This window comes from Nothobranchius furzeri, chromosome 6 (assembly GCF_043380555.1).
Source record: "Nothobranchius furzeri strain GRZ-AD chromosome 6, NfurGRZ-RIMD1, whole genome shotgun sequence".
Classification (NCBI taxonomy): Eukaryota; Metazoa; Chordata; class Actinopteri; order Cyprinodontiformes; family Nothobranchiidae; genus Nothobranchius; species Nothobranchius furzeri.
Genome location: NC_091746.1, coordinates 52,436,233 through 52,455,308, shown reverse-complemented (window position 1 = coordinate 52,455,308; position 19,076 = coordinate 52,436,233). Strand labels below are relative to the sequence as shown.

Genomic DNA, 19,076 nt, shown 5'->3' with positions numbered 1-19,076 from the left:
CCCCCAGACTCTGGCCTCGCCTACTGTGCCCCAGACGCCGGCCCCCCAGACGCAGGCCTCGCCTCCTGTGCCCCAGACGCCGGCCCCCTGGACTCCCTCTTGGCCTGCGTTGGGCGTCCGGCCCCGCCCTTTCCTGGGGAGGGGGGTACTCTCACACCTGTCCTGTCTCCCCACTCTGTTCAGTCCTGTGTCTCCTGATTACTCCCACCTGCCTCTTGTTTTCCAATCACCCAAGCTCCCAGCTCTTCATGTATTTAAACCCTCTCAGTTCTTTGTGTCTTGTCAGTTTATTGTTTCGTTGTCCCGCGTGTTCCTTATTAAATCCTCGTTTTAATGTTCCTGTCTGCCTGCCTGCCTGCTTCTTCCCCTGCAATTTGATCCTCACCTCCGCTCACCACACCTGCACGTCGTGACACCAAGTCTGCCCTTTGTCACCGATTATGTTTATAACTTTTATAGACAGGATTTCAAGATGCAGCCAAAGTGCTGAGGGGATCCAATTGGTGACCTGAGGATCGGGTCTCTGCTTTTTGCAGATGATGTGGTCCTGATGGCTTCATCAGAACGTGATCTCCAGCTTTCGCTGGAGCATTTCACAGCCGAGTTTGAAAAAGCTGGGATTAGAATTAGCTCCTCTAAATCCAGAGACCATGGTCTTAAGTCAGAAAAGGGTACAATGCCTTCTCCGGGTCAAGGATGAGGTCCTGCCCCAAATGGAGGAGTTTAAAAATCTCTGAGTCTTGTTCACGAGCGAGGGAAAGACGGAGCGTGAGATCGACAGGTGGATTGCTGCTGTGTCTGCAGTGATACAGGCGTTGTACCAATCTGTCGTGGTGAAAAGAGAGCTGAGCTGGAGGGTGAAACTCTTGATTTACCGGTCGATCGACTTTCCTACCCTCACCTATGGTCACGAGCTTTGGGTAGTGACCAAAAGAACGAGATTGCAGATACAAGCGACCAAATTGAGTTTTCTCTGCAGGGTGGCAGGTGATATAGGGTGAGAAGCTTGGTCATCTGGGAGGGGCTCGGAGTAGATCTGCTGCTCCTCCACATCAAGAGAAGCAAGTTGAGGTGCCTCGGGCATCTAAGTAGGATGCCTCCCTGGTGAAGTTGTCCTCGTCCAACCAGAAGGAGATGCTTCAGTTATTGGCAGCATGGATTTTCCCCTTGACCAATACCCACACAAAAAATAATGAGAGAAAAAAAAAAACGAAAAAAAAAATTGCTTTTGCTGTCCACTGTGACCACTTAATAAATCTTTTTATCCTCTTTTAGGATAGTTTAGGTGTTTGACATTCATATTTCATATTTTTACTTACAATGTTAGGTAAAATTAGGTGTTTTTCCATAGTTGCACATTTTGGAAACGTGCTCCTTTAAGAAACGTGACTAAAGATTTTTTTAAAAATTTTTGTGGACAAAACACTTTCCCTAAACGGATCAGTATGTTTTTAAAAAGTATACGCTTTTTTACGTGTTTACATATGTTGCTCTGTGTGCCATGGATAGAAACGGCGTGTGTGTGCGCATCAAAGGCGCGTGTGTCGGCGTCAGTATTTTAACGCTGTGACTTTAAAGGGGTGGTGGTTCGCGGTGAGATAGCAGATAGGTTTAATTTAGTCCCCGAGAACACGTCGCGCATCCCGGAGGTTCTGTGCTCTTCCAGCCGTGCTGTCTCGCTCGCTTTTCCAGTCAATCAGCAGAGAGCTGTCCGCCCGGAGCGATGGGAGGTATTACGGCCGTGGATCATCATTAATTCTCCTGCCAGCAGCTGATCAGCACATTCATCATGTTTTCTCCTTTGACAGAGGCCGAGACGCGTCAGAAACTGCTCCGCAATGTGAAAAAGGAGGTTTGTGTACATGTTTCTATTCAGAGCTTATCTTGTTCATGTTTACCTGTGCGCGTGTGTGTGTGTGTGTGTACGTGCGCGCGCGCGCGCGCGCCACGAGCCTTTTTATGATCAAAACAACAGATCCCTTGCGTCAAGAAAATAACAAAAAGCCGCAGCAGAACCGCACAGTCTGATGCTTGCTGCTGCCGAAGTGGCGTAAGCTGAGATGATGACGACGACGACGACGATGATGACGATAGTGGTGATAAAACTGGTGGAGGAACCATATACGCACAGATTTGTCTCTACTGATGGAGAAAAATAATAGTTGCATGATCTGTTTGAGTTTTATTTAATAAACAATCCTATATTTAAAAGGCATCATATAAACTTCAAGATGTGACCTTGCTCTTTTTTATTTTGGCGACTCCAACATCAGCTCAAATCAATCCCAGTTTGGTAAAATATTTTTGACTACATAATCTAGTAACACGGAGTACACCACATCCAGCCTGCTTACACCCAAAGAATAAAAACTGGAGCTTGTAAATTCTCATTAGGAGAACCTGGAGCTTCCACACTTTTATTGTGTTCATGCTCACCCTCACCTGTGACTCATTGCCTCCTTTAAAAAAATCCATGGCTCTAGCTGAGATCCTGCAGCAAGGAGAGGCTGATACAGGTTTTACTCATGTTGATACATGTTGGATTGGACATTATAAGCTATGGAAATGGGACTTTTCTGTGCTTCAGACATTCACCATCAGATACACTTTGCTCACCCAGTTGGCACCCATTTTTCCTTCAGAACTGCCTTAGTTCACCATGTCAGATTCAACAAGATGTTAGGAAGATTCCCTAGAGGTTCTGGTCCATACTGGCATGACAACAGTTACACATTCATGATGTGAGTCCTCCGCTACCTCTCAAGTTGAGATGTGTTGACTTTGGAGGTCGTTGGAGTCCCGTGAACTTATCGTCATGTTCAAGAAACCAGTTAGAGACGATCCGAGTTTTGTGACATGGTGCATTGAAGTAGCCATCAGAAGATATGACTATATGGTCATAGAGATGACACGCTGGTACTGCTATGGATGGATCTATATTTTCATGTTGGTGACTCCCAAATTCTGACCCGACCATTTGAATGTTGCAGCTGAAATCCAGACTCATCAGAAACTTTTCCAGTCTCTTCTAGTCCAGTTCTGTTGATCCTGTGTGTGTTTTGAAGACTTGGTTTCCTGTTCTAATCAGACAGTGTTGGCACCTGCTGTGGTCGTCTGCTACTGGAATCCATCTGCTTCAAGCTTTAAAGGAAAACAATTTTTTAATCGATATTTCTGATTATAATCAGTCATTGTGAGTTTAACATGCAGAATGAACATGAAAATAGTCTCCTACACCTATCTCCTGCATTAGCTTCTGATAGAAAATAGATGGTGAAACTCTAGGATTTGAAAAGCCTGACAGATCTGTCACACCGTTGCTTAACATTCTTGGACTCACCCATCTTGACTTGTGACGGGGAAAGCTGTTATTGGTTTAGTCTCCAGGAAGTCACAGAGAACATCTTAGCAATTACACACTAACCCCATTCAGCATCAAGCGGAGCGATACAGCAACGGAACGGTTTACTAGTGAATGTTTCACACTGGGAGAGTCTTGGCCACGGTACAGCTTCCTCGCTGTTCTCTTCGAATGACTCGCAAGATAACAAGATGCTTTGAGACGTCAAAGGTCATGGTTTTTTATGCAATCTTTCATTAAACCAAAAAGAAGGAAATCACGTTTGATATCACTGTTTGATGTCACATATGATGTTGTTCCTCTCCACTGCAGGGACTAAAGCCATGAAAAAAACAGCTGCACTTCTGGAATGATATTGGGAGTAATATATAAATGGGACTGGTGACACCTGTGCTCTGCAGCCTCGCCTCTGTCGGCGTGCCCCAGGGCAGCTGTGGCTATAATGTAGTGTAAAGCGCTTTGGAGTCCTCTGATTCTGAAAGGCGCTATACAAGTGCAGGTCATTTATCATTCATTTATAAATAAGCTGTTGGGTCACACGTAAACTACGAAATTACATTGTTGCACCACTCTTATTTTGAAAATTATCAGGGATTTTAAACTGAAACCACATGTGATTTTGTGTCTAGCTCTATGTTAACTACGGAAATTGTTGCGTGCCAGAAGTGGCTCGTGGCAAAAATAGAACCTGACCCCAGCTTTAGAGGCGCGGCGTGCCGCTTCTGGGACACGCCACAGAATCGCTGCGTTGCGGCTGGTTTGGAACACTCCATAGTCTATAATGAATTATATTTGAAGCAGCAACGTTCCGCTGCTGCTCCGCGCCGCTGATGCTTTCAGTGTGAAACCGGGATAACTGTTAGCATTAGCAACTCCACCACACAGCAGAACTCCTTCACTCTTACGTCATTTGTGGAGATAAAATATCAAAGTTGCAGATCATACTGAGTCAGTGGGAGAGTCATGTTGCTGTTATCTAATCAGAGGCAAAATGTCCAAATATCAAGAAAAAGACTCCAAATCCTGTCATCTGAATTCTCCAAACAGCCCCCCCCCCCCCCCCCCCCCCCCCCCCCGTGCGACTTACAAGGCCTTCATTCCTATTAGAGACCACTGCAAATGATTGATTAAACGAGTTTGACATGTTATGGTCCAGATCTGCTGAACTTGGTCAGAACCAGTGGTTATTTAAGCTCCTGTTGTCCTTCTATCCTTCTGATCCAGGCTGCCCATTCTCATCTGACCTCTGACATCAACAAGACATTTTCATCACATAACTGCTACTTGCTGCATATTTTCTCTCATTTGAACTATTTTCTGTAAACCCCAGAGAAGGTCGAAGGTCGAAGGTGACAATCTCAGTAGATCAATAGTTTCTGAAGCACTCAGATCAGCCCGTCTGGCACCATCAATCACACCACGTTCACTTAAAACATCTTTCTCCTCCATTCTGATAACTGGTTTGAATTTATCATGGCCAAATGCTCAAAACTGATAGCTGATAATGTAGAAAGTGAACTGGAACTTTAGATGATACTATTTATTACCAAAGTGTGTATTTTGTTGTACTACAATTTTAAGAGATTGAAGGGGGGACAAATAATACTCATATTTTATGTTTTGAAAGGAAGTTTGTGGTGCTTTTAGAGAATCTGGGGTGCTTAATAAAACAAAGATTTAAAGTTTATTAAGTGGATAAGGACACTAATTCCATTTTCTCATCCTATCTGCGAGCTGCTTCTGAATTTGCTTGTGTAGGCGTTGTGCCATAAGCTCTGACTGGAAGAGAATAAAGCTGCTGCTTCACTTTTAGCTCTTGTTATTGCTGCATCTCTGCCCCGACTAAGACTTTTCTCATGGCACACTTCTCTCACTTCTAGGTGAAACAAATTATGGAGGAGGCAGTAACGAGGAAATTTGTGCACGCAGACAGCAGCCACATTATATCCTTCTGCGGTAAACCTTTTTCTTTTGCTTTCTTCTATTGAACTGAAACCTTCACAGCAGCTTTCCCTTTTTCCTATCTGTAAATAACATTAATGTGAAGGTGAAGACTATAATTGTATAGTAGAAAAAAATGTCTGATCCTTTCTAATTTAAACAATAGCCACTTTGTACTCAGTTGAATTGTACATGACACTAATTAAAATGTATTCTCTAAATCTGCTCACTAGAAGATCCTTAAATATACATCTTTTCATATTTAATAAGGTAAGTGGGTGGATAGGCGAAGTAAACTGAATGTTAAAGCAGACTGACGCCTTTCAGAGGTGTTGATGCTAACTAGAAGTGAGACATATGTGATTCACCTCCCTCATATCCTAGCAACCACAGACAGTGTGGATTTCAGCCCATTTCTACTCGTGCCACCTGAGCTTGCCCCCTCATGTTTTTTTAAATTATTATCAATAAAATACAAAGACATTAAAGTTTGAAAGAGTAGATTGTGCAGATGAAGCTAAACCATAGAAGGTGCATTACACAGAATTATACCTGTCCATCTGAAGCCCATCGACCGAAGCTCCTTGTGGTTGTGTGTTTGTAGCTGTGGTAGAGGCGTGCATGCTACATGGGCTGAAACGTCGTATCGCAGGCCTGCTGTGCAGTAATAAGGTGGCAGCACTCTTTATGAAGGTGGCAAAGACCTTCTCTCCTGCTGAAGAGCTTTGTCGCAAAGTGCAGGAGCTGGAGCAGCTTATTGAGAACAGGTGAAATACTTTCTGCATGCAAGACACTATAGAGTGAAATTCTTCTTTTCATTTTAGTTATTTTTTTTAAAGCTAACCTGTTGTGCCTGTTTTGTGCTAAATAATGGCAGCACCATCATCTGGTGCCGTTGTAAGTGCCAGATCTGCTCGAGGCCCTGCCGATGTCACCACACTACAGGAATACCACTTGGACAAACTATGTTGTGCCGCTCTTATTTTTTGCTGAAGCACTAATATCAATATCAGATATCACAGAATTGCTCACAAAACTCATTAATGTGAAAATTTGCATTTACAGGTGAAACAGGAAAAATGAGAATACGGTGCAAAAGTTCCATTTATTTCAGTAATTCATCTCAGACTGAGAGACCATCTAAAGGCTCAGAGACCCTTTGCAGGTGTTCTGGATTCATTAGCCGAGTAGAGTGCAACACTTTGAGTCCAGAATATTAAAACCTTTTCATAATATTCTAATTGTCTGAGATTTTGAATGTGGTGCTTTCATAAGCTGTAAGCCGTACTCATCACAATTATAACAGTTAAAGGCTTAAAAATATTATCTTTGTATGTAATGAGTCTATCTCGTATATTTTTTCTTTTTAACTTGAATTACTGACATAAATTAGCTTTTGCATGAGTTTTATTTATTTATGGTGTACAATCTGGGATAATTTAGTGGACCAAATATCAATTAAAAATGCATTTCTTTATAAAAGAACTACGACCCTCTAGTTACCTGAGCACATAAAGTGCTTACATTTCCAACCTATATGTGCCAACATAATTTTTGTAATTTGTTTGGACCAACCATAATCTTCTACGTCAGCGTGCCAATGTCCAGCCACTCATGTCATGTGATGTCATCAGCAGGGACAGGGCCTCATGCAGATCTCGTACCTACACCGTTTTGTGGTTGTTGATCACAACTTAAAACCATACTAGATGGTTAAAGACAGGACAATATCCCAAATTTACATTGACTCTTATGGTTGATGGAGCTGATGAAGTTTAAATAGAATGTCAAAATCTGAAATTATTCATGGGGGGAGGGGGGACTGAATTCAAAAGGAGATCAAGTGACGTCAAATATTTGGCGTGACTCACTTCCAGCAGGGCAAAGGTCATGTCATTGCCACAGAGCTGACAGAAATTTGCAGTGTCAGCCTTCTTGTCTCGTCTTTGCCTTGCAAAGAAATGAGTGCGAAGAAATCCCAGAAACTCCACTACTGCATTTACGTCCATGCCTATGTTGAGCTTATGTAATTGTTTTGCTATAAAAGTAATACAAAATGTTTCTTTTTCTGTGTTTTAGCAAGCAGAACAATTCCTCCCTGAGCAATGATCGTAGCCGAATGTCAAAGCTGCCTAACCTTCCTCCTCAGGCCCTCAAACACTTATGGATACGGACGGCTTTGATGGAGAAAGTCCTGGACAAGATAGTTCTGTATCTGGTGGAAAGCAGCAGGTATCCTTACACATTATTTCTATAAAACCTTAGTTTTAAAAAAGAATACCTTCTGTGTGTATTGAGTTTTAATGCTTCGCTTTAGTGCATTTTATGATAAAGGAGCCATGCTGATGGATCCAGTGGATGGACCAATCCTTGCTTCTCTATTGGGTACTTCCTCCTGTTGTGAAAACATCAGCAAATTATTCATTTAAAATACATTTAACCTACTAACCTCATTTTACAGTTGGCCCCTGTGCTTTGGAGTACACCAAGGTGAAGACCGCAGACCATTTCTGGACAGATCCGTCTGCCGATGAGCTCGTACAGCGACATCGAATCCACAGTGGTCATTGTCGGCAGGATTCTCCCTCCAGGAGGCCCGCTCTGGTGCGATCGTCAAGCATCCAATTCAGATCTTGTGGGGAAAAAGCAACAGCAATCTGCAATGCTCCAATAATGGCTCTGATTTCCTACTCCAGATCCAGAAGAGGCAGTCCAGTGGCAGCATGGATGACCGGCCCCTCCTGTGGGTCAGAGAATATGTTGAATCTCTTCACCAAAACTCCAGAGCAACACTTCTGTTTGGAAAGAACAATGTTCTGGTGCAGCCGGTGTGTGTGTGTTTTCTTTTAGTCTGAGTCAGTAGACAGGTTTTCTAATAATCTCGTTAGTAACCGATCGTAATGGTGCTGCAATGACAAATGTGGAGACTTACCAAGCTTCGCTTCTGCCTGCAGAAAGATGGAATGGAAGCCATACCGGGCTACCTTTCGCTTCATCAAACTGCAGATCTCATGACCCTAAAATGGACTCCTAATCAGCTGATGAATGGAAATGTTGGAGAGCTGGACTCAGAAAAGAGGTTAAGGCATGATCTATTGCAAACTGAGCTTTTGTTTTTACCCACATGACCCATATTAACATTTCTTTTAAATAGTGTTTATTGGGATTATGCTATGACGATTCGTTTGGAGGAGATTGTGTATCTCCACTGTCATCAGCAAGGTAGGGTAAGAACTGAAATGTCCCAATACAGATTTAAGGATTATTCATCTTTTATGTGGTGACTTTTCCAGTGAACTGTGGTGGGACAGTAGTTCTGGTGAGCCAAGATGGAATCCAGAGACCTCCTCTTCATTTCCCCAAAGGGGGTCACCTGCTGCAGTTTCTTACCTGCCTTGAAACTGGCCTGCTACCTCATGGTCAGCTGGATCCACCGTTATGGAATCAACGAGGAAAAGTTAGCATGATTCACCAGACAACATTTACCGATCATCGACTTCATTTATGCATGGATGTTATTGTTTTCCTCGCAGGGAAAGGTTTTCCCCAAACTGCGTAAGAGAAGTCCTCACAGTTCGTGTGATTCCGTCTCAGATAAGGAGGATGATGAAGCAACTGATTATGTGTTTCGAATCATCTTTCCCGGCAATCAGATGGATTTCAGTAAGCGTTTTAACCTTCTTGTCCTGCCTCTCAGTGATAATTCACCAAAGAAGCATTTCAAAGTACTTCCATGATTGCTCCACACACTCTGTACGTGGTTCCCAATCATTGCTTTTTAGATTATTCTTCTTTCTTTGGCACATATTCTACACCATTAATCCCTTTCTGCACTTTAGAGTCTGTTTTCATGGTTTTGTCAAAAAAATGGGACTTAAGCAAAACTCACTGTGTGCATCTATTTGGGCTGCCATGTGGGTCTATACTACCTCTATTAACACTCCAATAGTGGGAAAAAAGTCCATCCATTTCCTGTCAGTGTTTGGTTTTAGAAATTATGTGCCTAAAACAAGCTCTTATTTAAAAGTCCCTATTTGTGATGTCACAAAGGGGGAAACGAGAGAGAGAGAGCTGTTGCTGGAGGAGCAGTTGCTCTACTCCAAGCCCCTCCCAGATATCAGAGCTTCTCAGCTTATAGCAGCCTAAGTGGGGAATGAGTGGGTTTGGCCACCTCCAACTTGTTTTCTTATGCCTCCTTTCCACCGGAGCCGTGACGGAGCCGTCAGCAGCACGTTACTGCAGCAGCACGTCATAGCTGCTGATAGGAACCGCTGTGGTCAACAGAACCTTTTCCACTGGAGCCGTCAGCAGCGCGAGTCAGCCGCATCTCAGGAGCAGCATGTCGCGGCCCTTACGCGCCGGTTCTATTTTCTACGCGCTACGACTCTGAAACGGGTCAAGTTGACATTTTTGGGGAAGGAAAGACAGGAAATCGGACGCGGAAACTTTCAGAATAAAGAAACATACTGCCTTCCAGTTGCTTTACTTTAAAAAAAAAGTCATCACCTAGCTAGCGATCTCCTTTGTTTTTCCATAATGGACGACGTTTTGGACCTTTTGGAGCCATGTTGTAGTTTTCTCCTGTTTGTTGTTGTGTTTACTGATGAAGTCACGCGTGATTTTGCTAATGTCGCGTGACTTCGTGCTCTGTCGGTGACAGCTGCTCCCCTGCTGCTTCGCGTCTCATGGGAAGGGCCAAGCAGCAGCATACGCGAGCAAGACGTGCCGCTGCAGTAACTTGCTGCTGACGGCTCCGGTGGAAGGAGGGGTCAAAGTGACAGAGCTCTGAAACGGCTCATTCTGGAAGGTGCTGAAAATGTCAAGAATAGAACTGCCACTTTATCTGAGAGGGATTTAGTGCAACAAGCTTGTGTTGTATTGACCACAGATCTATTATAACTTTAAAAATCCTAATATGTTCCCTATAAGAAGCCCTAGCATGGGGTTTCCCCCCTTTCCTTTTTCTGCTTGGTTGTTAGTATTTGCAGATATAAGCTGTGTCCAAATCAGTTGACATTTCATTCTTCTGTTGTTTGTTTCATGCTGTTATAAGAGCAATAGTAATGATAAGAACTCCTCTGCTGTGCAGTGCCCTTGGAGATGATGGATCAGGGCATAAACATGTGGCAGCCAACCCCCAGAAAGTCATCGTGCTCCTCCTGCTCGCAGAACGGCTCATCCGATGGCTCTCTGCCGAATGGCTGCAATCATGAAAGGTGAGCGTTTCCAAGAGACTGACTCAGTTTGACCTTCAGATTATTCCACTTGACTAAGTTTACCATTTTCTGACCTTAACAGGGCTCCCATAAAGCTCCTTTGCGATACAATGAAACACCAAATAATCTCTCGTGCATTCTATGGATGTGAGTATTCATGATGTGCTATTTTAATGTTTTTCATGATCAGTACTGCTGATTTATTCAGTTAATCAGTCATTTAATACATGTAGTTAAATTTTCTCTGCAGGGCTTGCGTACTGCCGCCATCTGTCCACAGTCCGTACACACCTCTCTGCATTGGTTAACACAACCATAGTTGACCCAGGTGAACCTTGTGATTCTCAAGGTGGGCTCACTGTAGAGGTCTGGGCCCGTTTCCTCGAGGACAGCTCTGTAAGACTCATGTCACTGTTCTTGATTTATTTATTTTTCTTTTCAGCGAATATTAAAACTAAAAGTCACTCATTTTGTAGGCCTTCCAGGAAAAGGAGATACACAGGCTTGTGTATTTTGGAGGTGTGACCCCGTCGCTTCGCAAAGAAGTGTGGCCCTTCCTGTTGGGGCATTACCAGTTAAACACGACACAGAAATGCAGGATGGAGGTATTTCCTGCTGGTTCCATCTTCCAAGACAAATGCACAAAACTCCAGATTGTTCTCTAATCTATTATCTGCGGGTCTACAGATCGACGAGCAGATGCGGACCATGTACGAACAGACGATGAAGGAGTGGCAGGGTTGTGAGGTCATCGTCCGTCAGAGGGAGAGAGAGAAGCACGCCGAGGCTCTGGCGCGATGTTTGTCAGGAGCAAGTGTGGAACGAGGACCTGTCCAGCGGGACTCCACCATCAGCACAGATGCAAGTTCTAACGTTCAAGAAAAACATACAAATTATTTAGAAGAATGAGAAAATGTCCTAACTGAAGGTTCTGCTTTTGTCTTGTGATGCTATAGTCGTCTCTGAGCAGCAGCTCAGACCAGCAGAACGTCCCCTCACAAAGTGATTCCAGCAGTGCACAGGTATATGCATGACTAAACTAAAACACTATGCAAGTTTAGCTGTTTATTTTCATGCAAATTGCAACAGAAAGTAATATTTAAAAACAATTTCCCAACATTAACTAAAACTTGCGTGGGATAAAAGATGCAGACACATATGCTGTGATGTTTCAGTACTTTTTTTTTTGGTCTCAAGGTCTTTGAATCGGTTGAGGCCGAAGGAGATGAAACAACACACAGCAGCCTTAAAAAAGACACTCGGCTTTTCTCCTCCACTGAACATCTAGTTTCAGACCATCCTCCTGCAACCGAGTCAGCAGCAGAACCTGCAGCTTCTCAGCAGACAGCTGGAACGTTAGAAGCCTTCAGCAGCGAAACGCCAGCTGGATCAGAGGCAGGAAGAAGTCATCCCACTGTAGGTGGATCCAAAGGAAAAGATGTAAAACTCCTCATTCTTGAGGAAGAGGCTGGAATGAAGAAGCTGGAGACTGAGTCAGAAAGAGAAGCAGTGAAGACAAAAATCCAGGAGTCCAAAGATGAACCTGATGCTGAGAATAAAGAAAAAACTGATGGAGATGTTAAAGCAGTAGATAGAAATATGAATGGGAAGTCAGCTCCAGAGAACACCAATGTTCTGAAGCTAGAAACGGAGGTCCGCAATGAGTATTTCCAAGCTCCTCCTCTTGGGCAGACCTTAGCTTTTTTTGCAGTCCAGAACAAAGATCCAGAAGCAGAGACCTCTCGTTCACTCACACTGAGAGAAAATGCTATTTCACAAAGTGAGACGGATGTTCCTAAAACACATGATGTGACAGAAAAAATTGTTTGTGCTGAAACCAAAAAAGCTGCAGAGGTTCCTATTGAAAAACCCGGCTCAAATTCTCCAGTCAGACAGGTTCTGAATGCTCTCCAGTCTGCATCAAGAGCCACCCTTCCGTTATCGTCACACTCTCGGCAGTCTACAGACACAGCCGATTCCGACGACTCTCCTTCTGCTTTGGAAATGGAGGACATTCCTGCAGGGATAACATGTGTGACTTCAGAAGACATCAACGTCAGGCCTTTAATTGGCCTTGCCTCTCCTCCCATTCCCTTAGCACAACGAGAAAAGATGGCATCTGAGAATTTTGTCCCAGATCAAAATCTGGACACAGCTTCCAACACCAGTCCTGAGGGCACTGATTTGGCTCTTTCTGAAGAGGAGCCTGAGATGGACAACATCCTCACCGAACAAGAGTCTACAGACATGGGAGGCGTCGCCAAATATGAAGAATCATCTGAGGAGCAAACCTATTCTGTAAGTCTTGTACCAAACTAAAGACAAATTATCCATCAAAACATCCAATAATAAAGAATTTCTGTATTTCTTAAGCAAGAAACGCTGGACATGTACTTGATCAACTTGCACCGCATTGACAAAGATGTCCGACGCTGTGACAGAACATTTTGGTACTTCACTCCAGAGAATCTGGAGAAGTTGCGTAATATAATGTGCAGGTAAACTCCATCTCTGTGGTTTATTTCAACCCTAAAGGGAAAAAAAAAAGGAAACATGAAAAAGGTGTGGTTGTTTTTCCAGTTACGTGTGGCGGCATCTGGATACTGGTTATGTGCAGGGCATGTGTGACCTGCTGGCTCCCCTCCTGGTTATTCTGGATGATGGTCAGTCTAACTCTCAGTATGAACTCAGTGCAGAAAGTTTTTTGTTTACTGATATATATGTGCATGTTTGTGTTTCTTTTCTACAGAGGTAATGGCATTCAGCTGCTTCAGTGAACTGATGAAGAGGATGAACCAGAACTTTCCCCATGGGGGTGCAATGGACACTCACTTTGCAAATATGCGCTCATTGATACAGGCATGATCATACTTTTATTTTATGCTTTGCTAGCTTGTAGTTTATAATGCAGTTTTTCATGTAGGCTTAACACAAAAATAGTCTCCTACACCTATCTCCTTCATTAGACTGTAAAACTTTAGGATTATAAAATCCTGACAGATCTACGTCACACTGTCACTTAACATTCATGGACTCACCATCTTGACTTGTGACGGGGAAGGCCGTTGTTGGTTTAGTGTCCAGGAATCAGCAGAGAACGTCTCAGCTAAACTGTTAGCATTAACAACTCCACCACATGGCAGAACTTCTCCAGGTTTGTGTTATGTGTGGAGGTAAAACATCCTTATTGCAAGTCGGTGATAGTCACATTGCTGTTATCCAATCCCAGGCCAGATGTCTAAATATCAGGAAATAAGACTCCAAAATCTGCCGTCCGAAGCTCAGCTGTGATGTGGCTGACTTCTAGTTCCTAGAAATGGTGCACCGATGTTTTTTGCCTCTAAGTATGATTTAAAAGGCAGAGTACGACTTGCAAAGCACCACTGCAAATGTATTGATTAAACAACTGTTTTACACCTTTAAATTGGTAAGCTGGTTGAAACTAATGTTTAAATTCAAGTATAAATTGTGGTGGAACCTGAGCACTCAGAAGATCAAGAACATGTAGATGTTTATATTTAAATTTCTTTGACACCCTTTTTAAAAATGGTGATCCACACATCCACAGCAGGGTAGATTTTTATCCCTCTCTCATGGTGACACCCACCAATTTCATGCCCAATAGTTGTAATTTGTTCACAGAAAGAGAACTGCTTATTCAAGTTAATTTTTGACATGAACAAATCTGGTTGCCATGGTGATTTTGCCCAGTTGGCTTACTTGGCTCCCCTATCGCTCCTTGTAGCCACGTTTATTTCAGTTATCCCCTCTTGATTCACAATATATGTACCTTCTCCTGCTGTTGAGATGAAAGAAATTTGATTTATATCAAACTTCAAGGTTTGATGAGCTGTTACTTTGCAAGACAGATGTGGATATTGTGGATTTTTTCCCTGGAACTATACATTTGCTCTGACGTTACTTGCAAAATATACCATCAGTGAACTGGTCCTGAAAAGCTTTTTGAAGTTTGGCAAGACAGTCTCACACACACAAGCTCCAGATCAGTTATAAGTTTGTTTTTCTCTCAGATTTTGGACTCCGAATTGTTTGAACTGATGCAGCAGAATGGAGACTACACCCACTTCTACTTCTGTTATCGCTGGTTTCTTCTGGACTTCAAAAGAGGTGGGATGGGAATTTCTGGAATCCAAACATTTGAGTAAATCCACTGTGTCTTGATGACATCATCTTATATGGTTATTATTACTATTTAAAGTTTTATTTTCTGGTGTTTACCGGACAGAAATGGTGTACGATGACGTGTTCTCTGTGTGGGAAACTATCTGGGCAGCCAAACACACTTCCTCTGAACACTTTGTGCTCTTCATCGCTCTGGCGCTTGTGGAGATGTACAGAGACATCATTCTGGAAAATAACATGGACTTCACTGACATCATCAAGTTCTTCAATGGTAAGATGGGAACAGATAAATAGAAATCGGTGTGAAAAACGCAAAACACTACTTCACTTTAGTTTATTTATAAAGCCCCTTTCATGTCCTCATCTGACGCCCAAGGGGCTGAACACAGTCAGAAATCCAATATTGCGTTTATAAACGTAAATTAATTAAAAAAAACATTTCAAGATTTACTAAAACGGGAAATAAAATGCAAACATTAAAAAACAGTAAAGACAACTAAAAAAGCAGGACAGTAATGCCGAGCTAACTCATTTAGTGGTGGAAAGCTGAGACATAAACATGGGTCTTCAGATGGAATTTAAAAACCAACAGTGAAGGAGATTGGCGCACAGCCATAGGCAGCTCATTCCAGAGTCTTGGACCCATCACAGAGTATGCACGATCCACTTATGACTTACATTTTAAATGGGGAACCACCAACGCTATCAGCCAAGCTAAGAACCAATGATGGAGATGCCTCTGCAGGAGGCCAGTAAGGTATGGTGGTCCCTGCAGAGCTTTGTACACCAATGTCAACAACTTGAATTTTCCCCTGAAATGCATCGGGAACCAATGTAAATATGCCAGAATGGGGGTTGTTTTCACGGATACCGGAACGAGAAGAACCGGAAATGACGCATATTGCGTCTGGACGTAGTCCACACGTCCTGACGCTTCCCCAACGTCCGCATTTACATCGGGTTATGCAAGTTAGGGGTAACTCTTTCTATGTGTGCTTGTAAACGGGTTATTCTGATCAACTCAGAAACCCGAATGCTGACCTTAACCCGGATATTGGCTGCATGTAAACGTACTCATTGTGGCAGTGACTGAGCCCCCCCCCCCCCTGCACACATGCTCTCTGAGTTTCTCCATTGGAAAGAAGTGCTCTCAACAAGCACGCGCGCACGCACACACACACACACACACACACACACACACACACACACACACACACACACACACACACACACACACACACGCACACACATTAAGGGCTGGAAAATACTTGCTTTTTAACCTTGCATTGGTGCAGGCTGTGTCTTTGTTCACATACTTGCTGCTGCATGACACTGCACTACATGTAGTACTGGAAGATTATACTAGGGGTCACAGTAGAGTACTCAAACAGGATAGAGAGCCGGGTTTGTGGGTACAACCAAAACAAACATGGTGTCAATAGAATAGATCTGTAATTTTGAGTTCACAGCAGAAAAAGACAGCAGCTGTACCATAGATGGTATGAAAGACCTCTAAACCAGGGAAGGAGTGTGTTCACTCAATTTTTCAACAAAACCTACTGGTTACTTGTATATTGCAGCGTTCGAACGCATCACGTTTATTTCAGGGGACGTCGCAAACAACGCTTCAAATCAATGCAAGTTACACGTGGCAGCCATTTTAAACATGTGTACACGTCGTTAAACAGCTAGTATATTCCAGGCCATAGACACCACACTTAGAGCAAACAGAGAAACAACACACTGGAAGATTTTGTCTCCACCCCATTTTTAGAACAAAAGGAGGAAGACATTTTCTTTGAACGAAGCAAGCAGCTCTAAGCTATATCATTCCATAGTGGCTCGAGAATGGCCGAGCTAGCTGGAAAAGCGCAGTGAAGCCACATGGTACTACATCAGCAACGGCACTGGGTACCTCTTAGCCATTAGCAATAGCTGATTCTAAACCAGTGCTATGTATAGTTTTAGAATGAATTTTTCAATTTTAAATAAGATGCTCTAGAATGCCAAAATAATGACAACACATATCTACAGCATTATTGGGCGCTCATTTATACAGTTTATCAGCAAGGAATTTTCTTATTTATGGGTGACAACTGTTATAACAATTCTGCAAACAAGCTAGGCTTTGAATGCGAACATGGTCACGAAACGTAAAGTAAAAGGTATCTTCATGAATTGCCTCATTTTGGAGAAACAGTTTATGTCCTACAAGACTTTGCCACTTGTCTTCAAACATCTTCATTCTCCCAAATGCCATGTTGGTTAATGCAACTTAGTTTTTTTTTAAACATTTTAACTGTTTTTAATTTGCATTTAATGTCTACTTTGGAAAAAGGTTGACTACTGGGTGCATCGGAAGTGCAACATTTACCTATGCATTCCACTGGATGCGTAAGTGGCACATAATGTCTACGAAGTTTCAGATGCACCTAAAACACTCCCGGTACGAACACGTGCACCGCTGAGGTCACGGGGAAACCACATGTATCACATTTCGGTGAAAAGTCTGAGTTAGCAGCTGCAGGTGATATTTCTGCATATAAATAACTAAGTTGATGGCAGTGAAATGGTTGAATGAATTGTGAATCAACTTTGGAGACAGGAGCTTAATTTAGGATGGAGGCAATCCACTTTGATCCTGGCAGAGCTCAAACTAGCTGTTAGCTTATTAGCCCAGCAGGACTAAGCACAGCTTTCAGAAAACTATCAACAATCAGTAACAAGGTAATGATTTTTAATTTTTACACAAAACAAACTCCAAAATGAATGAAATATCCCTTCAAGAAGAAAATATGTGTTCGTTGTTTTATTCCCTGTATTGCTACTCGTGTCATCTCTCACAAGCTCATTTCTATCTTCTCTTTTTTTAGAAATGGCAGAACGACACGACGTCCCGCGGGTCTTAATGAAAGCCCAAGACTTAGTCCACAAAGTGCAGACTCTCATAGAAAACAAGTAATTTAAAAATGCTGCTCACTCCATGATCCTATGATTGTTGTACATTATTTCAAAGATGACAGTCTTCACATCCTCCACAAGAGGTGCTGGTATTAACTGAAGCAGCTTTTTGGCAGGTGGTGAATGAATTAAAGCTGCCCATTGTCCTAAATCTGGTTGTAAAACCACTTCCGTTCAGTTGCTCCTCTTTATAGTCAGGAGTTGAAAGTGATGCCAGTGAAATTCCCTTTTTGAAGTGTTCTTGTTAATCCAGTGAATGTTGAATCTACTTCAGGATGTTCTTTATTTAGCCTTAAATGTTGCTGTTTATTTTTTTTCAGGGATAAAAACAAATTATTTTCTCTGCGCACATTTAGTTAGACACACCAGTGATGTCCTTATTAGTTAGCAGAAACAACAGCTGCCATGGTTACACATGAAATGCACTTATACTTTCAGTTATGCTTCATGGCATGATCTGGTTTTCTAAACTTTAGAAGAACATGCTGATTGTGTTAAAGTCGTGTGTCATCCCTGGCCTGCATCATAACAGCCATTTTGAGAACTGCTCGCTTTGGCTCTCTGACATTTAATGACCCTGTCTGTGATGCTGATGCACACAAGCCTTCGAGGTTTGCAGACCTGAACTCAGAACATCGCAGCGTAATTCATATGGAGACATGATATCCACACATGCTCCTTCCACCTCTGACATTCTCTGTGCATTGATTGAGAAAATGACTCAATCTGTTGCCGTTCATCCCTTGACTCAGATGCCAGTAGTTTTTTTTTTTTCTGTTTCCGCGCGGACCAATGCTCCTCTAGGATTAGCTTTTTCAGGTAGCGTTCTTAAGTTACATAAGCGTTTTGGTCACTCAAGCTGAGCATGGCAACTTTAAAACAAACAAGTGCCAATTATGCTTTTATGCGCCAATATCAGATCATCTGTCGTGACTGGCAATTTTCAGTTCATGGTAAAAAGCAGTACGAGTGCACTTCCTGTTTTTACAGCAACATCAGCACAAAATCTTTGCCTCAATCTTTTCTTCTGGATGTTATTTGTCTCTTGATCATGTTTTTGTGGAGCTGATTGGCAGCAATGCTGTCAGTAAAATATTCGGACCTCAAAATCAATGTGTTCATACCTTAAATCCACTCAAACTGTTTACGTTTTCAACTGCAGGTTCCTTCTTTTACTTTTCAGAAGTATTTTTTCTCAATTTTGGAGGATTTTGCATCCTATGGAGTTAGTTATTGATCATTTATATTGTGCATTTAGATATGTTTTTTTTAAAGACTTTTCACCCATCTCTCATGGTGCTCCTTGGTCACCAGATCAACTTCTGCACAGTTGAGTGAATGCATGTGGTGCAGAAATGCTCAGGCACAAGAAAATGAAAGGTCTAAACTGCCTCAAAACATATTAGTTAACTGGTAACTGTACTATGTTATGTAGCCTTGTAGATAAGATTGGA

General features: G+C 42.6%; 1 protein-coding gene across 2 annotated transcripts; it reads left to right on the top strand.

Moving 5' to 3' along the window:
* The first annotated feature begins 1,591 nt into the window (after window positions 1-1,591).
* Window positions 1,592-17,773, top strand: sgsm1b (small G protein signaling modulator 1b). 2 transcript variants are annotated; one of them, XM_015941827.3, is made up of 25 exons: window positions 1,592-1,730; window positions 1,809-1,852; window positions 5,242-5,317; window positions 5,907-6,069; window positions 7,382-7,534; window positions 7,620-7,687; window positions 7,764-7,906; window positions 7,999-8,130; window positions 8,257-8,381; window positions 8,457-8,524; window positions 8,596-8,759; window positions 8,836-8,965; window positions 10,392-10,518; window positions 10,601-10,665; window positions 10,769-10,914; window positions 10,995-11,123; window positions 11,206-11,379; window positions 11,475-11,540; window positions 11,716-12,816; window positions 12,892-13,016; window positions 13,099-13,181; window positions 13,268-13,377; window positions 14,550-14,646; window positions 14,765-14,932; window positions 17,535-17,773. In XM_015941827.3, the coding sequence occupies exons 1-25, from the start codon at window positions 1,724-1,726 to the stop codon at window positions 17,621-17,623; spliced, it is 3,753 nt and encodes a 1,250-aa protein (XP_015797313.3). In that variant the 5' UTR covers window positions 1,592-1,723; the 3' UTR covers window positions 17,624-17,773. The 2 variants fall into 2 exon arrangements, with proteins under 2 accessions (XP_015797313.3, XP_054600296.2); XM_054744321.2 differs by lacking the exon at window positions 1,592-1,730 and having other exon boundaries at window positions 1,790-1,852.
* The last annotated feature ends 1,303 nt before the right edge of the window (window positions 17,774-19,076 follow it).

Coding starts and splice junctions, on each gene's coding strand:
- sgsm1b (XM_054744321.2), top strand. CDS start 1,790: ATGTTTTCTCCTTTGACAGAGGCCGAGACGCGTCAGAAACTGCTCCGC. Junction 13,017..13,098: donor TTGCGTAATATAATGTGCAG/GTAAACTCCATC, acceptor TTGTTTTTCCAG/TTACGTGTGGCGGCATCTGG. Junction 13,378..14,549: donor ATATGCGCTCATTGATACAG/GCATGATCATAC, acceptor TTTTTCTCTCAG/ATTTTGGACTCCGAATTGTT.